The 24,603-nt window shown below is 51.0% G+C and overlaps 2 protein-coding genes across 8 annotated transcripts in view; one reads left to right on the top strand and one right to left on the bottom strand.

Annotated features, from left to right (window-relative positions):
• B3GNT8 (UDP-GlcNAc:betaGal beta-1,3-N-acetylglucosaminyltransferase 8) overlaps positions 1-24,603 on the top strand; it is a 133,358-nt gene that overhangs the window by 27,572 nt on the left and 81,183 nt on the right. For 5 of the 7 annotated variants that reach the window (XM_087971189.1, XM_087971187.1, XM_087971185.1 and 2 more), the window contains exon 2: positions 306-4,095. In XM_087971189.1, coding sequence (XP_087827315.1) covers positions 316-1,590 — 1,275 coding nt within the window. In that variant the 5' untranslated portion in view covers positions 306-315 and the 3' untranslated portion in view covers positions 1,591-4,095. Of the gene's footprint in view, positions 1-305; positions 4,096-24,603 lie in introns of those variants that run through there. The other 2 variants (XR_015750548.1, XR_015750547.1) reach the window with 2 other exon arrangements.
• BCKDHA (branched chain keto acid dehydrogenase E1 subunit alpha) lies at positions 6,627-24,570 on the bottom strand. The gene is made up of 9 exons (XM_087970413.1): positions 24,172-24,570; positions 18,708-18,884; positions 17,497-17,583; positions 16,523-16,631; positions 12,125-12,286; positions 10,574-10,780; positions 10,215-10,356; positions 9,197-9,368; positions 6,627-8,077 (listed from the first exon to the last, which is right to left on the bottom strand). Exons 1-9 carry the CDS (start codon positions 24,568-24,570, stop codon positions 7,907-7,909), a joined length of 1,626 nt encoding a protein of 541 aa, XP_087826539.1. The 3' UTR covers positions 6,627-7,906.

The following is a 24,603-nucleotide window of genomic DNA, read 5'->3' as shown; positions in this document are numbered from 1 at the left end:
CCTGCAGCTATGGAATATGGGACCGACTTTCCCGCCAACGTCAGCAAGCCACCGTCAGTCAAAATTCATATTAGTGGTCTGTGGGATTTAAAATTATGGGTTTGGTGGTCCCTGAGGCCCAAAAGGTTGGCTACCCCTGCTCCGGACTACTCAAAATTTCTGCTACTCCTATGCCAGAACCAGTCCAAACCGGCTGAATACCACCTCTGACCCAGTTGTGTGAACCCAGTTGTAATAGTAACACGAATCTCATTATCTGCTTTTCTTTTCTCTTTGCATGCCGGCTGCTTGTTCTCCACTACCAGGAGGAGAAAAATGAATATTTCCCGGTGCCTCTCAATTGTCACGGCGTTACTAACCCTGGTGGCTCTCAAGGCCTACATCGAATGGACAGCCGAGAAGGAGGAACGATACCCCATGCCCCATGCCGTTCGTTGGCAAGGTGGCTTCATCACCCCCATCCAGCCTTTCGAGGATATCTCTCCGGCTTTTGTCTTCCATCACTTTAACGCCTCCTTGAAACAATTCCGCCACAAGATCCCGCGGGCGAAAGCTTACTGGAACGATAAGCAGTACAAAAACTTTCGGGCGTTAGAAGAAGGTTCGGCGGTCAATGCTTCCTGGAATAAATGCCCCAGCGCCGACGTGGAGGAACTGGCCACCAAGATCAAACACTTCAACTCGTATCCGGAGCTTTATAAGAATTTCATCCTCTACGGGGACTGCAGGAATTATTCCCTCCTGATCAACGAACCCCGTAAGTGTGCTGAGACGAAGAACAACACCTTCCTCCTCTTGGCCATCAAATCCGTGCCCGGGAATTTTGCCGCCCGCCAAGCCGTGCGGGACACTTGGGGGCAAGAAGGAGAGCCCGGTGGGCTGGCCGTCCGCACTGTTTTCTTGCTGGGCACGGCAGAGGGGCAGTTCAGGCCCCGCCTGCAACACCTGGTCCATTTCGAGAGCCGGAGTTTTGGCGACATCTTGATGTGGGATTTTGAGGACACTTTCTTCAACCTGACCCTGAAGGACTCCCTTTTCCTGCGCTGGACGCTGGACTATTGCCAGGGTGTCCGTTTCATTCTCAAGGGAGACGACGACGTGTTCATCAACACCCCCAAAGTCTTGGGGTACCTGAGCTCGGTGGATGCCAACAAGCCCCTCTACATGGGGCAGGTGATGTCCAACGCCTCGCCCTTCCGGGCCCATCGAAGTAAATACTATGTGCCAGAGTCGTTTTACGTGGGGCCCTATCCTGCTTATGCGGGAGGTGGGGGCTACATAATCTCTGGACCCCTAGCCTCGTTGCTCCTCCTCATTTCTCAGTTCGTGGCCTTCTACCCCATTGACGACGTTTACACCGGGCTGTGCTTCCAAGCCCTGGGCATCCCCCCTCAGCCCCACGCCGGCTTCATGACCTTTGATATCGCCGAGAAGGACCGGGAAGATCCTTGCGTGCACAGCCAGCTGCTCTTGGTCCATCGGCGCAGCCCCCAGCAGACCCTCCACCTCTGGAAGCAAATCACCGATCCAAATCTCCGATGCGGACAGGAGGCATCGAAGCCCCAAGCGCAGAAGCCGCCGGGATTCTGATGGAATTGAGGAACGGATGACGCGGGATTTTTTCCGTCCTCTGGGCTGCAATGGGGAGAGGTTCAGGCCCAAAATCTCATCAGAGTATTTCAAAGGGGACACCCTCCCTCCAACTTTTAGCGTGCTTTCGAAGGGCAGGAGCTGGGAATGTTCACCCGCTTGGGGCCTGGTCAACGTGGCTGCGATCGGCCTCTTCTTAAAATTCCTGTTTTGTCTTTCTGGAGATATTCTGGTAGAAGCCAGAGCCATATCAAGAGTTCAGGAAACGCTGTTTACAGATCTAAGAACCATCCTTATTTTTCTACCAGGCTGGTTGGAAAAGGGCCACAGCCTCCACCTGGCCTTACCTGAGAATGCCAGGGCTTCAAGTTTGCTTCCCTCACCCGGTGCCCTCCCAATTGGCCGGCAAAAGCTGGATTTCCAAGAGGAACCTTCCTCCACATCTGGAGGCAACTCAGAGAGCCAACCTGACCTGCCTGGATTGCAGAAGGTGAAGTATTGTCCACAAGTGTTTTATTTTATTTTTTTCCTTTGGGGCCCGAATGTTTGGGGGCCAATGCCTCCCTCCCACAGTTGGATAAACCAAGAAACCGAGGCACGAAGCCAAGCCTTAATAACCACGGAGTGCTTCAACGTGGCAGAAGAAGAAAAGTGGAAATAAGATTATCATCGGAAGTGAGGATAGCCGTGGTGGCACAGTGGCGAGAATGTAGCATTGCAGGCTCACTCTGCTGATTGCCAGAAGTTTGATCCTGGCCGGCTCAAGGTTGACTCAGCCTTCTGTCCTTCTGAGGTGGATAAAATGAGGACCCAGATTGTCAGGGGCGAGATGCTATCAGGGATGTAATTTGGACCCTAGTTTTGGTGCCCGATAGGATCTCCTTCTCCGTTCCACCGATCCTTATGCCTTTGGACTCCTTGACCATTTCTGTATCTCATCTCTAGCAAAATTCATGCACTTTAAATGTCCAGACCCGTATTATCTTTCACCTGTCAAGAGGTAACGGTCAGTTTTTGCAAGTCTGAGACATGAAAGGGGGAGAATCCGTAAATTGGTCAGAAAACTTCAACACTTCTCGAAATGTACTTGCAAATGTACTTCCACCCATCCAGGTGAGAATATCTTCTACTCCAAGCCCCTGGAAGTATTCGAGATAGACAAAAATATATATATATCTCCTTTCCAGAAGAATTACAGGATTGAGGACTTGCAAACGTCGAACTGTTTCCGTCAGCTGCCACTTTGCTACGATGCAGGCACTAAGGGAGAGAGGGAACAAAATGTATTCCTTGAATGACCCTTGTCCTAGGAAACCCTCCTTTTAGTTGACTCCATAAACCTTGGAGGGCTGCAAAAGCACCGTGTGAAGCGATATCGAAGCCTAAGGGCTCTTGCTATTGCGGATGGTTTAGAGCAGGGGTGTCAAGCTCAAGTTCCAGGGGCCTGATCTGGCCTGCAAGGTGCTTAGATCCGATCCACAGTGAAATTACAGTTAACAGATAATCAGAGTTGGAAGGGACCTTGTAGGTCACCTAGTCCAACCCCCCGCCCAAGCAGGAGACCCTACACCATTTCTGACAGGTGGCAGTCCAATCTCTTCTTGGAAGTCTTGAGTGATGCTGCTCCCATAACTTCTGAGGGCAACTTCTGTTCTATGGGTTGATTGTTCTCCCTGTCAGAAAGTTTCTCCTTATTTCCAGGTTGAATCTCTCCTTGGTCAGTTTCCATCCATTATGCCTTGTCTGGCCTACAGGTGCTTTAGAAAATAGCTTGACCCCCTTCCTCCTCTCTGGGGCAGCCCCTCAAATATTGGAAGGCTTCTCTTCCCTAGACCAGCCAGGCCCAGTTCCTGCAACCGTTCTTTATATTTAGAATAGAATAACCGAGTTAGAAGGGAACTGGTAGGTCATCTAGTCCAACCCCCTGCCCAAGCAGGAGACCCTACACCATTTCTGACAGATGGGAGTCCAATCTCTTCTTGAAGGCCTCCAGGGATGAAGCTCCCACAACCTCTGAATGCAACTTCTATTCTGTTCTCACTGTCAGAAAGTTTCTCCTTATTTCCAGGTTGAATCTCTCCTTGTTCAGTTTCCATCCTTTATTCCTTGTCTGGCCTTCGGGTGCTTTAGAAAATAGTTTGACCCCCTTCCTCCTCTTTGGGGCAGCTCCTCAAATATTGGAAGACTGCTATCATGTCTCCCCTGGTCCTTCTCTTCACCAGACTAGCCAGGCCCAGTTCCTGCAACCGTCCATTGTATGTTTTGGCTTCCAGTCCCCTCATCATCCTGGTTGCTCTTCTCTGCCCTTTTTCTAGTCTCAACATCTTTTTTATAATGTGGTGTCCAAAAATTGAGTATGACACCCCTGGTTTAAAGAGAGCTCAGTTGCTTTTGACTTGAGAAAATGGGGAGGGTGGGGGGGGTGTGAAATGGGATGCCCCAACTTCTCCTGTCCACGCTGTAACCACCTCCTGCTGTAATAAAAACGTGACTCGGGTACCATCAGTCTTGGAGAATGTCGACTGGCGATTTGTGTGAACAGGTGTTTCGGGGGAAATGTCGGATGCTTGGATCTTGAAAGCAGCAGGTTACAGGTAGTCCTCAACTTACGACAATTGAAAATTTCCATTGCTAAGTGACACATCTAAGTGAGCTTTCCCTCCTTTTAGGACTTTCCTGGCCACCATTGTGAAGTGAAACAAGGTGAGGGCTAAGTTAGTCACCCGGTTGTTAAGTGAATCTGGCTTCCCCATTGACTTTGCTTGGCGGAAGGTCGCAAAGGCGGGGTCACGTAACCCTGGGACGTTACAAGCGTCATAAATATGAATGTGTCTCGGTTTTGATCACGTGATCATGAAGATGCTGCAATGGTCCGAAGTGTGAAAAATGGCCATGTCACTTTTTTTTCAGTGCCGTTGTAACTTGGAACGGTCACTGTCACGCCCGTCGGAATCTTGATTCGGAGGGGGAGGCCGAGCAGCTGACAGGGAGCTGGAGTGTGGCTCCATTGGCTGTGGAAGAAACTGGGGAAGGGCAAAGGCTGGCTGGGCAGAGCAGGGGAGAAGTAAAACAAGGGAGAGGGAATTCAGAAGACAACGCAGGCCCACATCCCTCTTCATCCTAGGGCACGCAGTGGGGAACGGAGAAGAGAGCAATGTGAGTTGCATGGCTTACAGGGGAGGAAAGGGCCCTGATTCCCTTCATTAGCTTCAGCTGGGAACACAGTGTTTAAAAAGCTGCGCACAGCCAGTTATTGGGAGAAAATCGTGAATTTATCTGGTATCCTCGTTTCCTGGCGTCTTCCCAACGGTGTTTTGCTGCCCTTTCAAGTCTGCAATTCCTTCTCCTGCCCTGTCAAGTTAATTACTGCAGTGTGGTTTGTGTGGATTTTTAGTTACAGTCTGTATGTACTTTATATTCCTGATTGAATTTCCTCCACTTAAAGGCTGTTCCTGGGAGTTTTTTTTCTCCAGCCGAAGGTCACCTGCACGCTGGGGGCAAAGTTGGAGATAATAAAGGGATTCTTCTTGTTTATTTGACTATGTTGCCTTTTTGCCACATCCCTTTGGGTCATCACAGTCACTAAATGAACTGTTGTAAGTCGAGGACTACCTGTATTCCCTGCAGAGCATATCTAATAAAAGCTCAGAATTTTTTTTTTTTTTTTGCAAAGAGGCAGCCAGGAAAACTATGCCAACACACACACACACACACACACACACACACACAAACGTGCTGAGAAGAACATGTTGATACGCCGTGGGGCAGATGGTGCCCCTCCACAGGTATTCTCACACACGGGCCCCATTAGCCCCAAAAATATATATATTTATTGATTTTCCAACTTGCCCCATATGTGCAATTAGATAGGCTGGCATCCACCCATTATTCCCTTTAACCCGCTAATAATCATTATTTTCAGTTGTAACAGCTTTTGAGTAAGAATAACAGGACAGCGTGAATTCCACTGAAGAAGGAGCCGGGAAAGAAAATTTTGCAGCAAACATCCACAAGGGAGACGTTCGAACCCAGATTCCCTGCGTCTCGTTCCTTGCCATCCCCGTATTTATTCATTTCTAAAACCAACCCGGGGCAAAGTTTTCCATCCTTCACCCCTGCCTTGCTCAAAGTCATTTCCTTCCCGAAGAAAATCCACACTCATTTGGCAACCGTTTTCTCGGAAAGACACCCCTTTAAGCAAGGGTGGGCTTCAAAAATTTTTAGCAACCGGTTCTCTGCCCGGCTGCTGGGTGAGCGTGGCCTAGTCAGCCTCCTGCGCCAGGGGTCCCCAACCACCGGGCCCTGGACCGGTACCGGTCCGTGGAACATTTTCTACCGGGCCGCCAGTTTGCTGGTTGCCGCCATCTTGTTTCAATGAGAAAGTGCCTCCGGGTGAGCTTTTCCGGTTGGAAAGCGGCGTTTGGGTCCTGAAGGAGTCCTCGCGCCTTAGTTTCATCGAAGGGGGCGGCTTGAACGAAACTAAGGTGCGAGGATTCTTTCAGGACCCAAGGCAAGGCGAGCCGAGTAACCGTCCCGAAGCCCATCGACAAAGGTACAAAGGAGGAGTTGAAGGTGGCGGGGAGAAGCGGGGACGGCCGGCTGGCCGGTCGCTCGGCTCGCCTTGCCTTGTCATGCGTGCTGATGCCGGTACCAGGCCGCAGATCATTTTGTGATGCCAGTACCGGGCCGTGGCACAAAAAAGGTTGGGGGCCACTGTCCTGCGCCACAGCCGAGGGGAGGGGGATTGTTTTTGCCTTCCCTGGACTCCGGAGGCCAGAAACGGGCCTGTTTCCAGCCTTCTGGGAGGCTGTTTTTTTCACCCTTCCATGTGCCCCCTGTACTTATCTGGGATCCAAAATTGGCCTCTTGGAGACCCCTTGGAAGGGCTGGGTGGGCAGGGCCAGCCAGTCGTTGCAACTACCAGTTCAGCGAACCAGATGTTAAAATTAACACCCGGTTCGGCCAAACCGGTACGAACCGGTAGCAGCCCACTCCTGCCTTTTAAAGGGTTGTGATAAAAATTAGCTGGCGCCTCATTCGAGGCCGATCTCCGTGCTCCGGCCAAGAAATAAATTGATCATGTCTCTTTCCACAGTGGAATATGGGAAGTAGGGGGCACCTCACTTCAAGCCTTTCTTCGGGAGCCCCCCCACTATGGATTTTTCCTAAAAAGATATTCCCCTCCGGAGAGCAATCGGACATATTGAACCCTTTCCACAGTGGGACGCTAAGGAGGCACCAGATTTGCTAGCTGAATTTGGGGCTGGGCTGTGAGTAAAATTGTGAACGTGTCAAAACCCAGAGAAGCTCCCTAGTCTATTAAAGCAGCAAATTTAAGGCAACGCCAGTCCATCACCTCAACGATTGAGCTGGGAGAGATTTCTGTGCTTTTAAGGGAAATACCGGCAGCTTTTCCCAGCTTTTTGTGCAAACAATAAAAATAAAAATGACCCCTAGTTGGACACTTGAGGCTACTCAATCCTTGAATGCTAATTTCTAAAACTCAGTTCCCACCAGCCTTCTGTTAAAAACCCTACAGCTATTGTTGTGAAGACCCTCTGACTATTGCTAGAGTGACAAAGTAGTAGCTACTCCCCTTTGCTTTGAAAATGAGGGGGAAAGGAACTTTTCTTAAAGGCCCGTGAAGAGGAGAGCGGAGGAGCAATCGAAAATGGACAGCTAGGGTGAATCCTAAAAGATGAATACGTTGCTCGAAAAACAGAATGCCAGGCAGGGCCCCAATGCCAGACTATACCTCAGACCCCAAATAGTGCCGGCCCAATTCTATATTTTCCAAGAACCGAGGAGGAGAGGGAGTGTCCCTTGACCCAGAAACCAAACTCAAGGCGAAGTCTTCGAGGATCAAAGCGGGCCAAAAGGAAACCCACCTCCTCCCCAGTTCTACAGAAATGCACCTAGCAGTGCGTTAAACCTCCTTTTAACTGTCCGCAGAAAGTGCGGAGCTCGCTCATCCTTACTTGTCTCTTGCCACAGGCTGACTAAAATCCCCACCCCTCTCTCTTCTTTGGAGCTGGTCTTTAAAAGAAAAATGGAAGTGGAACCATAAAGCAAAGTGGCCCACTTTGGGAAGAAAATCTCGGCAGGATGCAGAGATTAACTTCGACCGGAAACAGAGGATGGATGGAATGCCGGAGAGGCATCCCCCCACGACGAAAGAAAGAGATTTTGGGTTGGGGGCGCGACCGGGGATGGATGCTGGAGATGCCAACAGGCCCGACTGGCACCCTGGCTTGGTAGTGGTGGGGGGCCACCAGCCCTCGGGGTTGGGGGAAGGGTGTTCCCCGCTAGGCGGGATTCACTTCTCGAAGTGATCCAGAGGGTAATGTTCTCCGTATTGGTTCAGGTGACGCTCCAGCGAAGTCTGCTGCTTGGCGATGTGCCAGGGCATCTCGCTGTAGACGTCCGAGAAGAGGAGCTGAGGTTTGGGCTTCAGCTTCCGCTCGGCCTCCTCGAGGGCTTCCATCACCTGGAGAAAGAAGGAAGGGGTGGGGGAGGGGAAGGAGGGGAAATGCAACGGTGAAGCAGAATAACAAGAGTTGGAAGAAGGGACCTTGGAGATCTTCTAGTTCCAACCCTCTGGCTCGGGCACGCTGCCAGGGCTTCGATCCTGACGGCTCAAGGTTGACTCAGCCTTCTGTCCTTCCTTCCGAGGTCGGTAGAATGAGGACCCAGATGGTTGGGGGAAAGAGGCTGACTCTTCAAACCTCTGTAAAGCACTGTGAAGTGGCATATAAGTCTAAGTGCTATTGCTATCTATCTTCCTTCCTTCCTTCCTTCCTTCCTTCCTTCCTTCCTTCCTTCCTTCCTTCCTTCCTTCCTTGATGGGTCAAATTCCTTCCCTGACTCAATGTAAACCACTTAGAGGGCCCACTGAATATATAAAGTCTAACTGCTATTCCTTCCTTCCTTCCTTCCTTCCTTCCTTCCCCTTCCCTTCCTTCCTTCCTTCTTCCTTGATGGGTCAAATAAGGACCCAGATTGTTGGGGGCAAGAGGCTGGCTCTGTCAAACCTTTAAAGGGCTGGAAAGCACTGGTATATAAGTCTAAGTGCTATTGCTATCTTCCTTCCTTCCTTCCTTCCTTCCTTCCTTCCTTCCTTCCTTCCTTCCTTCCTTCCTTCCTTCCTTCCCTTCCCTTCCCTTCCCTTCCCTTCCCTTCCCTTCCCTTCCCTTCCAGAATGCATTATTGCAGGCTGACTCTGCTCATTGCCAGTTCAATGCTGAACAGCTCAAGATTGACTCAGCCTTCCGTCCTTCCAAGGTCGGTAAAATGAGGACCCAGATTGTCGGGGGCCAGAGGCTGACTCAGTGTAAACCACTTAGAGGGGGCTGTAAAGCACTGAGAAGCGGTATATAAGTCTAAGGACTATTGCTATTTTCTAGAATTCAGCTGAAGTAGCCTTCCTTTTTGGGGTGATTCCCAGAGGATGGCTCTTTAAAAAAAGCATTTTTGGAACAATCCTGACCTGGATGACTGAGAATCTACACAGCAGACATTCTCTGCAAGACTTTTGGGGAAATTTAATTGGCCGCCCTGGGTCCTAGCGGCCCCAGGGGCACGTATATCTTTCGGCTCAACCACTGACCCGTTTGCGCGATTTCTTCCGCCAGCTCTTCTCCTGCTCCTCGTCCCACCAGTTGCGGCTCGTCATGTAGTGGCGGAGTCTTGAGATGGGATGGTCTTGCTTGTCCCAATAATTGACTTCATCCACGGAGCGGTAGGCTGAGCTGTCATCGCTGGTGCTGTGGTGCCCGATCCTGGGAGAAGGAGGCGACAGGGGGAGGGAAGGGGGGGACAAAGTTGATTTTGGCCAGACCCCTCTTCCAACCGCCTGGTCCACTTCCAAACCAAAGTGGTATTCAGCCAGTTCGGACCACTTCTGGAGAACCGATAGCAGCCATTTTGAGTAGTTTGGAGAATCGGCCAATCCCGCCTCTGACTGGCCCCGCCAACCCCATCTATTCTCTGCCTCCCATTGAGTCCCAGCTGATCGGCTGGGTCTCCTTTGGTTGCCCTGCATAGTAGAACAGAGCTGGAAAGCAGGTTAGTGGGGTGGGGAGGGAATTTGCAGTAACCTTCCCCTGCCACGCCCACCAAGCCACACTCACCAAGCCATACCACACCTCCCAGCCATGCCCACAGAACTGGTAGAATTTTTTTTTTTAATCCCACCACTGGAAGAAAGAGAGGAACAAAGGGAAGGAAGCAGAGGTGGTATTCAGCCGGTTCTGACCAGTTCTGGAGAACCGGAAGTGGGTATTCTGAGTAGTTCGGAGAACCGGCAAATTCCACCTCTGACTGGCCCCGCCCCCATCTATTCTCCGCCTCCCGAGTCGCAGCTGATTGGCTGGGTCTTCTTTGGTTGCCCTGCACAGGAGAACGGAGCTGGAAAGCAGGGTAGTGGGGTGGGGAGGGAATGGGGATTTTGCAGTGCATCCTCCCCCTGCCCTGCCCACCCAGCCACACCACGCCCGACCACACCCAACCAGCCACGCCCATCCAGCCACACCACACCTACCCAGCCAAGCCACCCACGCCCATCAAGTCACAAGCACAGAACCGGTAGTAAAAACATTTGAATCCCACCATTGCTCCACACCCACCTGTAGGTCATAGCCTCAATGAGGAACGGTTGGTTTTCGGCCACGGCTCGGCGCCGGGCCTCCTTGGTGGCATTATACACGGCAAAGACGTCGTTGCCATCTACACGGATAGACTGGATGCCGTAACCGGGACCCCGGGCAGCTGGGGGTGCAACAAGACGTATGAACACACTTGGGAGCCATGTCTTTCCAGAACCCCTTCTGCTAACGTATTTTTTTTTTTAATGAAAGGTTTAAATTTTAATCTAAGTTGAGTTTAAACTCTAGATCTAGGAAGGTTTCTGAATTCAGGATTACAGAATGGTTCCTAACACCAGAATTGAGGTAGTCCTCAGCTTATGACTGGTCGTTTGTCTCACCGATTCCGTCGCCCCGGTATTGTTCAGATGTTGGAGTGGAGATGGCGTAGCCGTTGTTCCGGCAGAAAAAGATGATTGGGCAGTCGAGGGTGGCGGCAAAATTGAAGCCTGCGTGGGCGTCCCCCTCGCTGGACGTCCCTTCGCCGAAGTAGCAGATGACGACGCGGTTTGTGTTCGCCCGCTTGAAGGCATAGGCGGCCCCCACCGCTAGCAAGGGAAGGAGAGAGAGAGGGGTCAGGCTGTTCATTCTTGGGGCGGGGGGTTTCCTCAAACATAAGAACCTGCATTGGCTCGGACAGTGAGGAGGTTGGGGAGGAGCCTGGGCCAGTCCTGGAGTCTGGGGAAGGCTCTGACGAGGGCTCTGCGTCGGAGGCAGACACGGGGCCTGTCATGAATCCGAGGAGGAAGACAGACAGCTGACAGGGAGTGGGAGTGTGTGGCTCCGTTGGCTGTGGAGAAAACTGGGGAAGGGCAAAGTCCGACTGGGCAGAGCAGGGGAGAGGTAGAACACGGGAGAGGGAGTTCAGAGGAAGACCCAGACCCACCCCCTCTTCATCCTAGCCAGGCAGGGACGAACGGAGAAGGGAGCAACGTGGGTTGCGTGGCTTACGGGGGAGGAAAGGGCCCTGATTCCCTTCAGCTGGGAAAAGAGTTTAAAAGAGATGCATGTTGAGTAGGGCAGCTGCTGGGAACAAATGTGAGTTTATCTTGTGTTGACTTTTGTTATCTGAGTTCCTCCCAATCATGTTGAATTATGGCCGTTCCTTCACATCTGGAATTCTTGCTCCTGCTCTGCCGGATTAATGACCTCATTTTGCCTTGTTTGGACTTATAGTTACAGTTTTTGTTGCCCACGTTTTGGACTTGATTCCCTGCAGCCAAAGGCTGTTCCTGGGAGAGTTTTTCTCTAGCCAGAAGGTAACCAGGACATTGGGAGGCAAAGTTGGAGCTAATAAAGGGACTCCTACTGATGATCTGACTGTGTTGCCTTTGTGTCACGCCCCTTTGGGTCACACACGGCCAGGGCCGTCTGACAGTTATCAGCTGCTTCGGAGTTGGACATGAGTGAGGCAGAAGAACAGCTGGAGCCTGTTCCCAGTGTGTGCATGCTTAGAGCTGCCGGAAGAAGGGAACAGCTAAGGAACAAGGGTCGCCTTGGGAGTAAAGCCACAGGTGGACGGCGAACGGCCCCTCCCATAGGAAATAAAAGAGGAGCGAAAGGGGAGGGGTGTTTGCAGGTGACCATTAGTTCATTGGGGTGAAGATCTGTTTCTGCATTCTTGCCAAGTATTGTCTGCTACAGTGTGGCGTCTGAAAGATATCGGCCTGGCAGCTCTCCAAGCCTGAGAAAGGTCTGTAATTGGGAAATCTCTTGAAAAGACGGTTGGCCAGGACTTTGCTGGAGCGGAATTCACAGTAAACTCAATAAAAGGGGTTTATGGGGACGAGGAGTCGGCTTTCGTGCTGTTGGGGAAGTCTAGGTCAGAAGAGCGGGTGGGGGTCTGTCGGGGGTCTCCAGAAGCTAAACCTGGGACTCTGACGAAGTCTCACCTTGTGGGATCTGGGTGGCCAGCGGGGATGAGATGGTGACGAAGTTCAAGTCTTTGCAGCCGTAATGGACGGGCATCTGGCGGCCTTTCCCGGGGTCGCTGGTGTTGCCGTAGCATTGGGCCATAAACAGGTCCAGAGGGTAGCCCCGGTGCATCAGCACACCTGGGAGAAAGAGAGGGAGAGAGAGAGAGAGAGAGAGAGAGAGGGAGAGACCAGGTTAGACGTTTCAGTTGGCTTCTGGCACTAGGCTGGCTTTGACACCGTGTCAGGTGTTGTGGTCGACCTCTTTGTGTGTTGGGGGTGGGAGGTAATAAAAGATATTTATGAGACAAAATCACAAAATAATAGCGATAAACTGAGATTTATTTATTTCTTCCTCCCTCTCTCCTTCTTCCCTTTTTCCCCTTCCTTCCTTCCCTTTTCTCCCTTCCTTTCTCCTTCCTTCCTTCTCTTTCTCCCTTCCTCTCTCTTTCCTTTTTCTCTTTCTTTCTTTTTTCTTTTTCCTTTCTTCTTTTTCTTTCCTTCCCTTCCTCTCTCCCTTCCTTCCCCTCTCTTCCCTCTTCCCTTCCTTCCTTCCCTTCTTCCTTCCTTCCTCTTTCTTTCCTTCCTTCCCTCCTCTCTCTTCCTCCTTCCCTTCCTCTCTCCATTTCTCTCTTTCTCTCTTTCTTTCTTTCTTTCTTTCTTTCTTTCTTTCTTTCTTTCCTTCCTTCTTTCTTTCTTTCTTTCTTCCTTTTTCTTTCTTTCTTTCTTTTTTTCTTTTTCCTTCCTCTCTCCCTTCCTTCCCCTCTCTTCCCTCTTTCCTTCCTTCCTTCCCTCTCTCTCTTCCTTCCTCCCTCCCTTCATTTCTCCCTCCCTCCTCTTTCTTTTCTTTCTGTCTTTCTTTTTCCTTCCATCCCTCCCTTCCCTCCTCTCTCTTCCTCCATCCCTTCCTCTCTCCATTTCTCCCTCTTTCTTTCTTTCTTTCTTTCTTTCTTTCTTTCTTTCTTTCTTTCTTTCTTTCTTTCTTTCTTTCTTTCTTCTTCTTCCTTCCTTCCTTCCTTCCTTCCTTCTTCTTTCTCTCTCTCGCTTTGTTTTTCTCTTTCTTTCTTTCCTTTCTTTCCTTTCCTTTTCCTTTCTTTCCTTTCCTTTCTTCTCCCTCCCCAGTTGCTACTGACTCTGAGTAGCATACATACACCGCATTTACTGCAATCCCTTACTAGAAACCAAAACCAAAAAAAAAAACCCCGCTCTACAGCCTGCTCCAAAGCAACTGCTTGACCAGCTGCCTGCTCAATCCCTCTCCCCTTTCAACTGCCTGTAATCCACCAACTCGTATTGTTGGCGCTTCCTTCAAGAGGATTATTTCCAGCAGCTTCATTTCCCCTAAACGAAGATGCTGGATTCCAGAAAAGGGAGGCAGGAGGGTTAAGAGGGAGCCAACAGGAGGCCATGCCGTGTTTGGTGTCTCTCTGTTCCTGGTACCTCCTCCGTTCAAAACAAGCCAGGCTGGTCAATCCCAGATATGAAGTCCTTTGACATTGACTCGCTCAAACAAGTTTTATCCTGGGTTCATGAGGCTATCATGCAACATGCGGCTGCTTTAAAGAGGCACCAGCTGTTGCAACGTGCACCCCCAAGCCTGCTCCCAAAACACCTAATCTCTGGGCTCAAGATCCTAACTGTAAGGGGGAAGGAAGGTCAAGGTTGGACAGTTTGGTCTAGTGGTTAAGGAACAGGTGACAAACGAGGAGACGTGAGTGCTAGTCCCGCCTTAGAAACGAAAGCTGTCTGGGTGACTTTGGGCCGATCACCAGGAGACAGGGAGTTCTAGTTCTGCCTTAGAAATGAAAGCCAGCTGGGTGACTTTGGGCCAATCACCAGGAGACAGGGAGTTCTAGTTCTGCCTTAGAAATGAAAGCCAGCTGGGTGACTTTGGGCCAATCGCCAGGAGACAGGGAGTTCTAGTCTTGCCTTAGGCATGAAAGCCAGCTGGGTGACTTTGGGCCAATCACCAGGAGACAGGGAGTTCTAGTCCTGCCTTAGGCATGAAAGCCAGCTGGGTGACTTTGGGCCAATCACCAGGAGACAGGGAGTTCTAGTCTTGCCTTAGGCATGAAAGCCAGCTGGGTGACTTTGGGCCAATCGCCAGGAGACAGGGAGTTCTAGTCTTGCCTTAGGCATGAAAGCCAGCTGGGTGACTTTGGGCCAATCACCAGGAGACAGGAGTTCTAGTCTTGCCTTAGGCATGAAAGCCAGCTGGGTGACTTTGGGCCAATCACTAGGAGACAGAGAGTTCTAGTCCTGCTTTAGGCATGAAAGCCAGCTGGTGACTTTGGGCCAATCACTAGGAGACAGAGAGTTCTAGTTCTGCTTTAGCCATGAAAGCCAGCTGGGTGACTTTGGGCCAATCGCCAGGAGACAGGGAGTTCTAGTTCTGCCTTAGAAATGAAAGCCAGCTGGGTGACTTTGGGCCAATCACCAGGAGACAGGGAGTTCTAGTTCTGCCTTAGAAATGAAAGCCAGCTGGGTGACTTTGGGCCAATCGCCAGGAGACAGGGGTTCTAGTCCTGCCTTAGGCATGAAAGCCAGCTGGGTGACTTTGGGCCAATCACCAGGAGACAGGGAGTTCTAGTCCTGCCTTAGGCATGAAGCCAGCTGGGTGACTTTGGGCCAATCACCAGGAGACAGGGAGTTCTAGTCCTGCCTTAGGCATGAAAGCCAGCTGGGTGATTTTAGGCCAATCGCCAGGAGACAGGGAGTTCTAGTCCTGCCTTAGGCATGAAAGCCATCTGGGTGACTTTGGGCCAATCCCCAGGAGACAGGGAGTTCTAGTTCTGCCTTAGAAATGAAAGCCAGCTGGGTGACTTTGGGCCAATCGCCAGGAGACAGGGAGTTCTAGTCCCACCTCATCCATAAAAGACAGCTGGGAGACTTTGAGTGAATTACACTCTCTCAACCCAACCCACCTCTCAAGGCTGTTAACCGGGGTGGGATTCAGCCGGTTCGGGCCGGTTCACGCAAACTGGATGTTAAATTTACATCTGGTTCGCCGGACCGGGAGTTGAACCAACTTGCTGGCCCTGCCCACCCCTCCCCAGAGTCCCCACGTGGCCAGTTTTGGATGCAGTTAAAGGCAGGATCCGCGTGGAGGTTCTGGGAGGATGAAAAATGGCCTTCATGGAAGTTCTAGATCAGGGGTGTCCAACCTTGGCAACTTTAAGACTTGAGGACTTCAACTCCCAGAATTCCTCAGCCAGCAAAGCTGGCTGAGGAATTCTGGGAGTTGAAGTCCACAAGTCTTAAAGTTGCCAAGGTTGGACACCCCTGTTCTAGATGTCTGAAAACGGCCCTGTTTCCAGCTTCTAGTGGACCTCTGGGTCCAGTGGAAGCTGTTTTCACCCTCCCACAGGCCCGAGGGAAGCCTCCGGACTCTGGGGAAGGTGAATAACAGCCCTCCCGGAAGTTCCGGTAGGCCACGCCCCCCCCATGGCCACACCCACCCAGCGGAGAACCGGTGGTGGATTTAGGAATCCCACCTTTTTTTTCTATTGTGAGGAAAATAGGAGGAGGAAGGTGGGTTGGATACGTTCTCTGCTTTATTGGTCAAAATAATAAAGGCGAGATACAAACCATCCAGGAAGAATAAAGAAAAGGTGGAAATATTGTCCCACGCAGGTCTCGGGATCAAGCCATAATAAATCAAAAGCAGCCAAAAAAAAGCTAATGCAATCCTAAGTTGTATTAACAGAGGGATACAATCGAGATCAAGCGAGGTACTAATACCACTCTATAAAGTCTTAGTAAGGCCACACCTAGAGTCCTGCATCCAGTTTTGGTCACCACACTATAAAAAAGATGTTGAGACTCTAGAAAAGGTGCAGAGAAGAGCAACCAGGATGATGAGGGGACTGGAGACTAAAACATATGAAGAACAGTTATAGGAACTGGGCCTGGCTAGTCTGGTGAAGAGAAGGACCAGGGGAGACAGGAGAGCATCTTCCAATATTTGAGGGGCTGCCACAGAGAGGAGGAAGAGGGTCAAGCTATTTTCCAAAGCACCCAAAGGCCAGACAAGGAATAAAGGATGGAAACTGAACAAGGAGAGATTCAACCTGGAAATAAGGAGAAACTTTCTGACAGGGAGAACAATCAACCCATGGAACAGAAGTTGCCTTCGGAAGTTGTGGGAGCTTCATCCCTGACAGCTTTCAAGAAGAGACTGAGCTCCCATCTGTCAGAAATGGTGTAGGGTCCCCCACTTGGGCAGGGGGTTGGACTAGATGACCTACAAGGCCCCTTCCAACTCCGATTATCTGTTATCTTGTAAACCAAGATTCTAGTCCTCTCCTTTGAAATGTTGCCCCCTGGTGGCTGCTTAGCTACTATGGCCGAAGAAGAAAACGCCTGCCGGAGGCTCACCTGCTTCTCGGTACTGTCCAAAGACCAGGTCAGCGTCGTCCAGAGCTGCGATGCTGCCTACGTGGGTGCCTTCTTCTCCGTAGTTGGTCATATAAAAGGAAATTCGCCCCTGGGAATAAAAAGGAGGCCAGGACTGTGAATGCTGGCCCGGGGCTTCAGGTCCAAAGCCGAAAAGAGGCTAATAAAAGGAGAATATTGGTAGCTCAGGGTTGACAGGAAGAGTCCTTGATGTTTTGGTTGTTTTCTTGCAGATGTTTCGTTATCAAACTAGGTAACATCATCAGTGCTGGAAGGGAGTGGGATTTGCGGAGAGGAGGAGGAGGAGGAGAAAGAGGAGGAGGAGGGGGGAGGAGGAAGAACAGGATTGTGGGGTCCTTGGTGCTCTCTGAGCTTGCTTGTTTTCTTGCAGACGTTCCTTTACCAAACTAGGTAACATCATCAGTGCTAGAAGGGAGTGGGGTTTGTCAGGGGAGAAGGAGGAGGAAGAGGAGGAGGAAGAGGAGGAGGAGGAGGAGGAGGAGGAGGAGGAGGAGGAAGAGGAAGAGAAGGAGGACTGTGGGGTCCTTGGTGCTCTCTGACCTTGTTTTCTTGCAGACATTCCTTTACCAAACTAGGTAACATTATCAATGCTACAGGGGAGTGCTGTGTTTGTGGAAAGGAGGAGGAGGAGAAGGGGAAGAGGAGGAGGAAGAAGAGGATTGTGGGGTCCTTGGTGCTCTCTGAGCTTGCTTGTTTTCTTGCAGACGTTTCATTACCCAACCAGCTAACATCATCAGTGCCAGTAAGGAGTGCAGTTTGCCGTCGGTTTATATCCTGGCAGCCCCCTGGCCCCGTGCCAGGTAAGGCTTTCTAGGCTTTCTCATCCCTTGTCTTGGATCCGGATGCCAATGGTCACCCCATGGTGTTGGCACGAGGGGCCACCCAGAGATCCCCTGCCCTGACCCTCCCTCCCTCCCTTCCTGCCATCCTCTCACCTGTCTCTGGGACTCGTAGAGGATTCGATCCATGGTGTTGAGCAGCGTCATGCTCTTGTAGAACTTCAGCACTTCCTCCTGGGAAATCTGCAAAGGCAGGGAGGGCGGAAAGTGAAAATCAGGTTTTTAGGCATGTTTTTTGGGGGGCAGGTAAGGTGGGGGCAGAAGCCTAGATCAGGGGTCTCCAACCTTGGCAACTTAAGACTTGTGGCCTTCAACTCCCAGAATTCCTCAGCCAGCAAAGCTTTAAGATTTGTGGACTTCAACTCCCAGAATTCCTCAGCCAGCAAGATTTGTGGACTTCAACTCCCAGAATTCTTCAGCCAGCAAAGCTTTAAGATTTGTGGACTTCAACTCCCAGAATTCCTCTGACTGAGGAATTCTGGGAATTGAAGTCCACAAGTCTTCAAGTTTCCAAGGTTGGAGACCTCTGATCTAGATCTATGGAAGAAAGGCAGGGCCTGCAAGGAGTGGGCGTGACCAAAGGCTGGCTGTGGAATTCTGGGAGTTGAAGGCCACAAGTCTCCAAGTTTAGAAGACTGAGGAATTCTGGGAGTTGAAGTCCACAAATCTCCAAGCTTTGCTGGCTGAGGAATTCTGGGAGTTGAAGTCTACAAATCTCAAAGCCTTGCTGGCTGAGGAATTCTGGGAATTGAAGTCCACAAGTCTTCAAGTTTCCAAGGTTGGAGACCTCTGATCTAGATCTATGGAAGAAAGGCAGGGCCTGCAAGGAGTGGCGTGACCAAAGGCTGGCTGAGGAATTCTGGGAGTTGAAGGCCACAAGTCTCCAAGCTTTGCTGGCTGAGGAATTCTGGGAGTTGAAGTCTACAAATCTCAAAGCCTTGCTGGCTGAGGAATTCTGGGAGTTGAAGGCCACAAGTCTTCAAGCTTAGAAGACTGAGGAATTCTGGGAGTTGAAGTCTACAAATCTCAAAGCATTGCTGGCTGAGGAATTCTGGGAGATGAAGGCCACTAGTCTTCAAGCTTAGAAGACTGAGGAATTCTGGGAGTTGAAGTCTACAAATCTCCAAGCTTTGCTGGCTGAGGAATTCTGGGAGATGAAGGCCACTAGTCTTCAAGCTTAGAAGACTGAGGAATTCTGGGAGCTGAAGTCCACAAATCTCCAAGCTTTGCTGGCTGAGGAATTCTGGGAGTTGAAGTCCACAGGTCTTCAAGTTGCCAAGGTTGGGGACCCCCGGCCTAAATCTCACCTGGGGATCCTCACTGGGGTTGACAATCTGCCCCTGCCGGTCCATGACCCGGTAAATGGGGATCCCCGAAATGATGTTGGGTTGGATGAATTCCAGCTTGTCGATATACTCAGCCGAGGCTCCGGGGAACTGAGGTTTCTCCTCCAGGGAGGTGAATTCCTGCTGCCAAAGACTCCCCTGGGGAAAGAGCAGAAATAAGTGTGTAACAGATAACAGATTCACAGAGCTGGAAGGGACCTTGTAGGTCATCTAGTCCACCCCCCTGCCCAAGCAAGAGACCCTACACCATTTCTGACAAATTGCAGTCCAGTCTCTTCTTGAAAGCCTCCAGGGACGAAGCTCCCACAACTTCCGAGGGCAACTTCTCTTCCATCTGTCGATTGTTCTCATTGTCAGAATTTTTTTCCTTATTTCTAGGTTGTGCATGAAAGGGCGAGCAGAGCTGCCCCACAGCTGGCTTGGGAGGGCGACCCACCGATCAGATTTACTGGGAGTCCTCGACCTTACGGCCACTCGCTTAGTGGCTGCCTGGGGAATTCTGGGAGTTGCAAGTACCACATATATATCTTCAAGGTGTCAAGGCTGAGAGACACAGCAGCTTTGAGCTGTGACAGAATGAAGGAAGCTAGCTTTTATTTTTGATTTTTTTTTTATTCTAACTGGTTCAGTAAAGATCTTTTGAGTGAAGTTCAACAGGTGGTGATGGCACCCCATCCGTGCCATAACCAGATCAGTCTGTGCTTGGATTTTGGAAAGATTAATCAGGATTGGATAGGAAATAGATAGAAAAGGGAGGGAGCGAAGGAAGGAAGGAAGGAAAGGAAGCAAAATGGGAAGAAAGGAAGAAGGGAGGGAGGGAGAGAGAAAGAAAGCAAGCAAGAGAAAGAAAGAAAGAAAGAAAGAAAGAAAGAAGGAAAAAAGAAGAAGAAAAAGAAAGAAAGAAAAAAAGAAAGAAAGAAGGAAGGAAAGAGAGAGGGAGGGAGGGAGGAAAGGAGAAAAGAAGGAAAAGAAAGGAAAAGAAAAAGAAAAAAAACAGAAAGGATAGGAAGAGAAAAAGAAAGAAAGAAAGAAAAGAAGAAGGAAGGAAAGAGAGAAAAAGAAGAAAGAAGGAAGGAAGAGAAAGAAGGAAAGAAGAAGAGAAAAAGGAATGAAAGAAAGAAAAAAAGAAAAAAAAAAAGAAAGAAAGAAAGAAGAGAGGAGGGGAGGGAGGAAAAGAGGGAAGAAAATAGAAAGAGAAAAGAGAAGGAAAAGAAAAGAAAAAAAAGAAAAAAAATGAAGAAAGGAAAGAAAGAGAAATGAATGAATGAAAGAAAGAATGAGAGGATGAGGAGAGAAAAAGAAAATAAAAAGAGAAAAGAAAGAAAAAGAAAGGATAGAAAGAAAGAAGGAAAATGAAAGAAAGAATGAGAGGGAGGGAGAAAAAGAAAAGAAAAAGAAAAGGAAAGGATAGAAAGAAAGAAGGAAAGAAAGAGAGAGAAATGAAAGAAAGAAAGAAAAAAGGAAAGAAAGAAGAAAGAAAGAAAGAAAAAGAAAGAAAGAAAGAAAGAAAGAAAGAAAGAAAGAAAGAAAGAAAGAAAGAAAGAAAGAAAGAAAAAGAAAGAAAGAAAGAAAGAAAAGAGAGAAAAAGATAACTTTTACTGGAAAGACAGCCTCTATGAGAATGATTCCACAGCTGGGAATGAGTGAAGAGCCCACACCCTGCCCCGCCATAACTTTAACCACTAGGCCCTGCACCTGACTACGTCTGCTATTGTTTCAGCCTGCTCCAATTTCTCTGACCAGGCAGACTGTCCAAACGGGGAAACTCTCCCAGCTGTTCAGTTGCAGGAGAAGCATCTTGAACTCAACAAACCAAAAAGACCTTTTGTGGGCATTAAACATGGCCCACAAAGGGGGAAACCCCCCTCCATTCCCACAAAGGGGGAAAAAGCTGGATCCAACTAGCTAGAAAAGCTCACGGCCGCCCCTATTGGTAAATAAACTTCCGATGCCCGCGGAGCACCGGAGAAGAAGCCGGTGACCTGCCTCCAACACGCCCCTTGAAACCAACCAATCACGGGAGAGGCGCTCAACAAGGGCACCGTCTGCCCTGCTGCCTCCTGCCAAGGAAGCGAAGGCCGGCCCACCGGCGGGCGACACCCCCCACTTGCCCGCTATTGAAAATGCCTTTGGGCAAAGAACCTCCTTTAAAAAAAGCAAACTGGGCATGTCCCACCCAAAGCTTCTCCTCCCAATTCCAGAGTTCTTTGGTTTTGGGCATGGATTTCATTTTTGAATTGGAGGGTTGCGGGGGGCTGGGCTTAAGCCCCGGGTGTTTGGCCGTGTTTTCTCAGGAGCAAATCCCACTCAATTCAGGGGGCTCACTCCCCGCTCCCCCAGGAAGCATGCCCACCGTTGCAGGTTTCCATGTGCAAACAGTAGGGTTAGTTCATCCTGATATTCAGTGCAAAAAACCCACGATGGGTTTTGAGGGTTTTTTTTGCTTGTGGTTGCATGACTGCTAGCACATCGGAGGCCGCATGGCATGCACCAGAGATGGGGACAAGTAGCATCACATTAAGATGTGATCTAGTGACCAGGAGATGCAGAGTTCTAGTCCTGCCTTAGGAATGAAAGCTGACTGGGTGACTTTGGGCCAATCACCAGGAGACTGTGAGTTCTAGTCTTGCCTTAGGAATGACAGCTGACTGGGTGACTTTGGGCCAATCACCAGGAGTCTGGGAGTTCTAGTCCTGCCTTAAGCATAAAAGCTAGTTGGGTGACCTTGGGCCAATCACCAGGAGATTGGGAGTTCTAGTTCTGCATTAAGCATGAAAGCTAGAGGGGTTACTTTGGGCCAATAACCAGGATAAGGTGAGTTCTAGTCCCACTTTGGGCAGGAAAGCCGGCTGGGTGCTTTGGATCCAGTCCTTCTCTCTCAGCCCAACCCACCTCACAGGGTTGTTGTTGCCCCCCCCCCCCCCCCCCCCCCCCCCCCCCCCCCCCCCCCCCCCCCCCCCCCCCCCCCCCCCCCCCCCCCCCCCGGGCCCCCCCCCCTGGGGAAAACAGCACGAGGAAGAAACATTAAGCACGCTCACTGCCTTGAGTTATTTACAAATGTTATTTACGGGCAGGATGCAACGAAATAAAATGAAATAAATGGACTGCACGGGTCTAGTAGAACAACGAGCATTGTAATTCAACAGGCCCTGAGGGCAAAAGATAAGGTTACACATACATGTGTACACACACACACAAACACATGCACACACAAACATACAGAGCTAAATACATCTGATTTCAAACAGGCCTCCCTTCCCAATTATCAGCACGAATTGTGAAGGTTATTTATTTCATTTGAGACTGCATCCCCATCTAATCCACCCAATATTTTTCAACCTTCTAACTAGGGAATTCTGGGAGTTGGAAGTCCATACATCTTATAAAGTTGAAAAATACCAGGTTAAGTCTTGGACAAGGGGCTGGGGAACTGGGAAATCTAGTTTCACGCCCAACTTTGCAGGTGTCCTCAGCCAGGTTGATGGTGGATGATGGCCCAATCTCTCTTATTTGTGAAATGATGTGTTGGATTTATGCAGTATAGCCGCCCACCTCAACAAACGGATTCCACTTCCTTTTTGCAAGGTTGTTGGGGGTGGGGGGAAAAGAGAACTTTTGCACATACGTGCAACACAGCATTTGCACACATGTGCAACACATTACACACAGAGGAGTAAGGGTCTTCGGATCTTCACCCTACACTCCTTTTAAAACAGAGCTCTCCAAACTTGGGAACTTGAAGATGTGGGGGGACTTCAACTCCCAGAATTCCCCAGCTGGACAGTTGGTCTCCCCACATCAATTCCCAGAATTCCCCACATCTTCAACTTCCCAATTTGGGGGACCATCCTGCCAGATCTTTTCAGAGAACAAAAAGGAGAGGTCTTGTCTTGCGAAGATTCCAGCCCCCTCTTGACCACAAGGTGGTAGCCTCCAGAGTTACTGGACAACGACGCTCAATCTCCTTGGCTGGGCTGGCTGGGGAGTGTGGGAACTGTAGTCCCTTTGCTCTGGAAGGCAGGGGACGATGGGTCATCCCTGCCTTCTCTAATCACCCCTCGGAGCCCAAGTGGTCCATTTCCCACCCTGTCAGGTCAGCCATCCTTCTGGAGGGGGGTGGGGTGTCTCTGTCAAGACCAGGGGGGTCTCCAAACATGGCAACACGAAGACTTGTGGACTTCAACTCCCAGAATTCCCATTTCCTTGCCTGCTGGCTGAGGGATTTTGGGACTTGAAGTCCACAAGTCTGAATGTTTACTAAGTTTGAAGATTCCCCTGACTCAAGGCCTTTGCAAAGACTTTTGGGGAGTCCCAAATAACGCCACACACACACACACACCCTGCTTAAGGGGAGCCCCCAACATTCCTCCCTCCCATCTGGGGAAGCCCTCCCACCAATACCTCTCACCCATTCCCTGGCTAGGGCAATTCATCCATAAGGACCACCGATGCAATAGACACCCATGGAGACCCCCCCACTTCTTGGAGCCCTGGTGCCCCCCTGCAATTGCAGTCCCCCAGATCCCAGAGCACCCCTCCCCAAGGAAGCCCCCCACCCCCATACCTCTCTCACCCATTCCTTTGCTAAGGCAATTCACCCATAAGGACCACCGACCCAATAGCCACCCATGGAGACCCCCATCTTCCCCCCTCTTCTTGGAGCCCTGGTGGCCCCCAAGACCCCCTTTGCAATTGCAGCCCTCCCCAGATCACCCCTCCCCAAGGAAGCCCCCACCCCCATACCTCTCCCACCTATTCCCTGTCTAGGGCAATGCATCCATAAGGACCACCGACCCAATAGCCACCCATGGAGACCCCCATCTTCTTCCCCCTTCTTGGAGCCCTGGTGGCCCCTCTTGCAATTGCAGCCCCCAGATCACCCCTCCCTCGGGAAGGCCACCCCATATCTCTCACCCGTTCCCTTGCTAGGGTAATTCAATAAGGACCACCAACCCAATAGCCACCCACGAAGACCCCCATCTTCTTCCCCCTTCTTGGAGCCCTGGTGGCCCCCAAGACCCCCTTTGCAATTGCAGCCCCCGATCACCCCTCCCCAAGGAAGCCCCCACCCCATACCTCTCCCACCTATTCCCTATCTAGGCAATGCATCCATAAGGACCACCGACCCAATAGCCACCCATGGAGACCCCATCTTCTTCCCCTTCTTGGAGCCCTGGTGGCCCCTCTTGCAATTGCAGCCCCCAGATCACCCCTCCCCGGAAGGCCACCCCATATCTCTCACCCGTTCCCTTGCTAGGGTAATTCAATAAGGACCACCGACCCAATAGCCACCCATGGAGACCCCCATTTTCCCCCACCTTCTTGGAGCCCTGGTGGCCCCAAGACCCCCTTTGCAATTGCAGCCCCCCAGATCACCCCTCCCCAAGAAGACCCTCCCCAGACCACCACCACCACCCCGACTCACCCCTCCTGCGCGCAGCCCCGCCCCGGCCGGGCGGGCCGAAGCCCCCGCAGGAAGCCCAGCCCGGCTCGACCCACCGCCGCCGCCGCCGCTGCCATCTTGCCGGAGAGGCGGAGAGCCAGCAAGCCGCGCCCGGGAACGGGCGGAGCGGAGCGCCTGGCCACCCACCCGCCTGCCTCCCTCCCTCCTCCTCCTCCTCCGCCGCCCTGGGCGCCTCGCAGCCTCCCCGCGAGGAGCAGCCCCTCTCGGGGTGGATGGGCGGGAGGGCGGTGGGGGCAATTGTGCCAGGCCCCTGGAGGGCGCCCGCTTGGAGGAGAAGGGAACTCGGGGCTGGAGCGGTGGGGGTGGGGAGAGTGTTATTGGAGGCTTACATTTGAGGTGGTGGGAGAGGATGATGGGCATGGAATCCTGCAACGCTTGGAAACTCCCCCCCAC

This window comes from Notechis scutatus, chromosome 8 (genome assembly GCF_049901735.1).
Source record: "Notechis scutatus isolate UNSWTSFEM ecotype Mainland chromosome 8, rNotScu1.2, whole genome shotgun sequence".
Taxonomy (NCBI): Eukaryota; Metazoa; Chordata; class Lepidosauria; order Squamata; family Elapidae; genus Notechis; species Notechis scutatus.
This window is presented reverse-complemented; position numbering and strand designations above follow the sequence as displayed.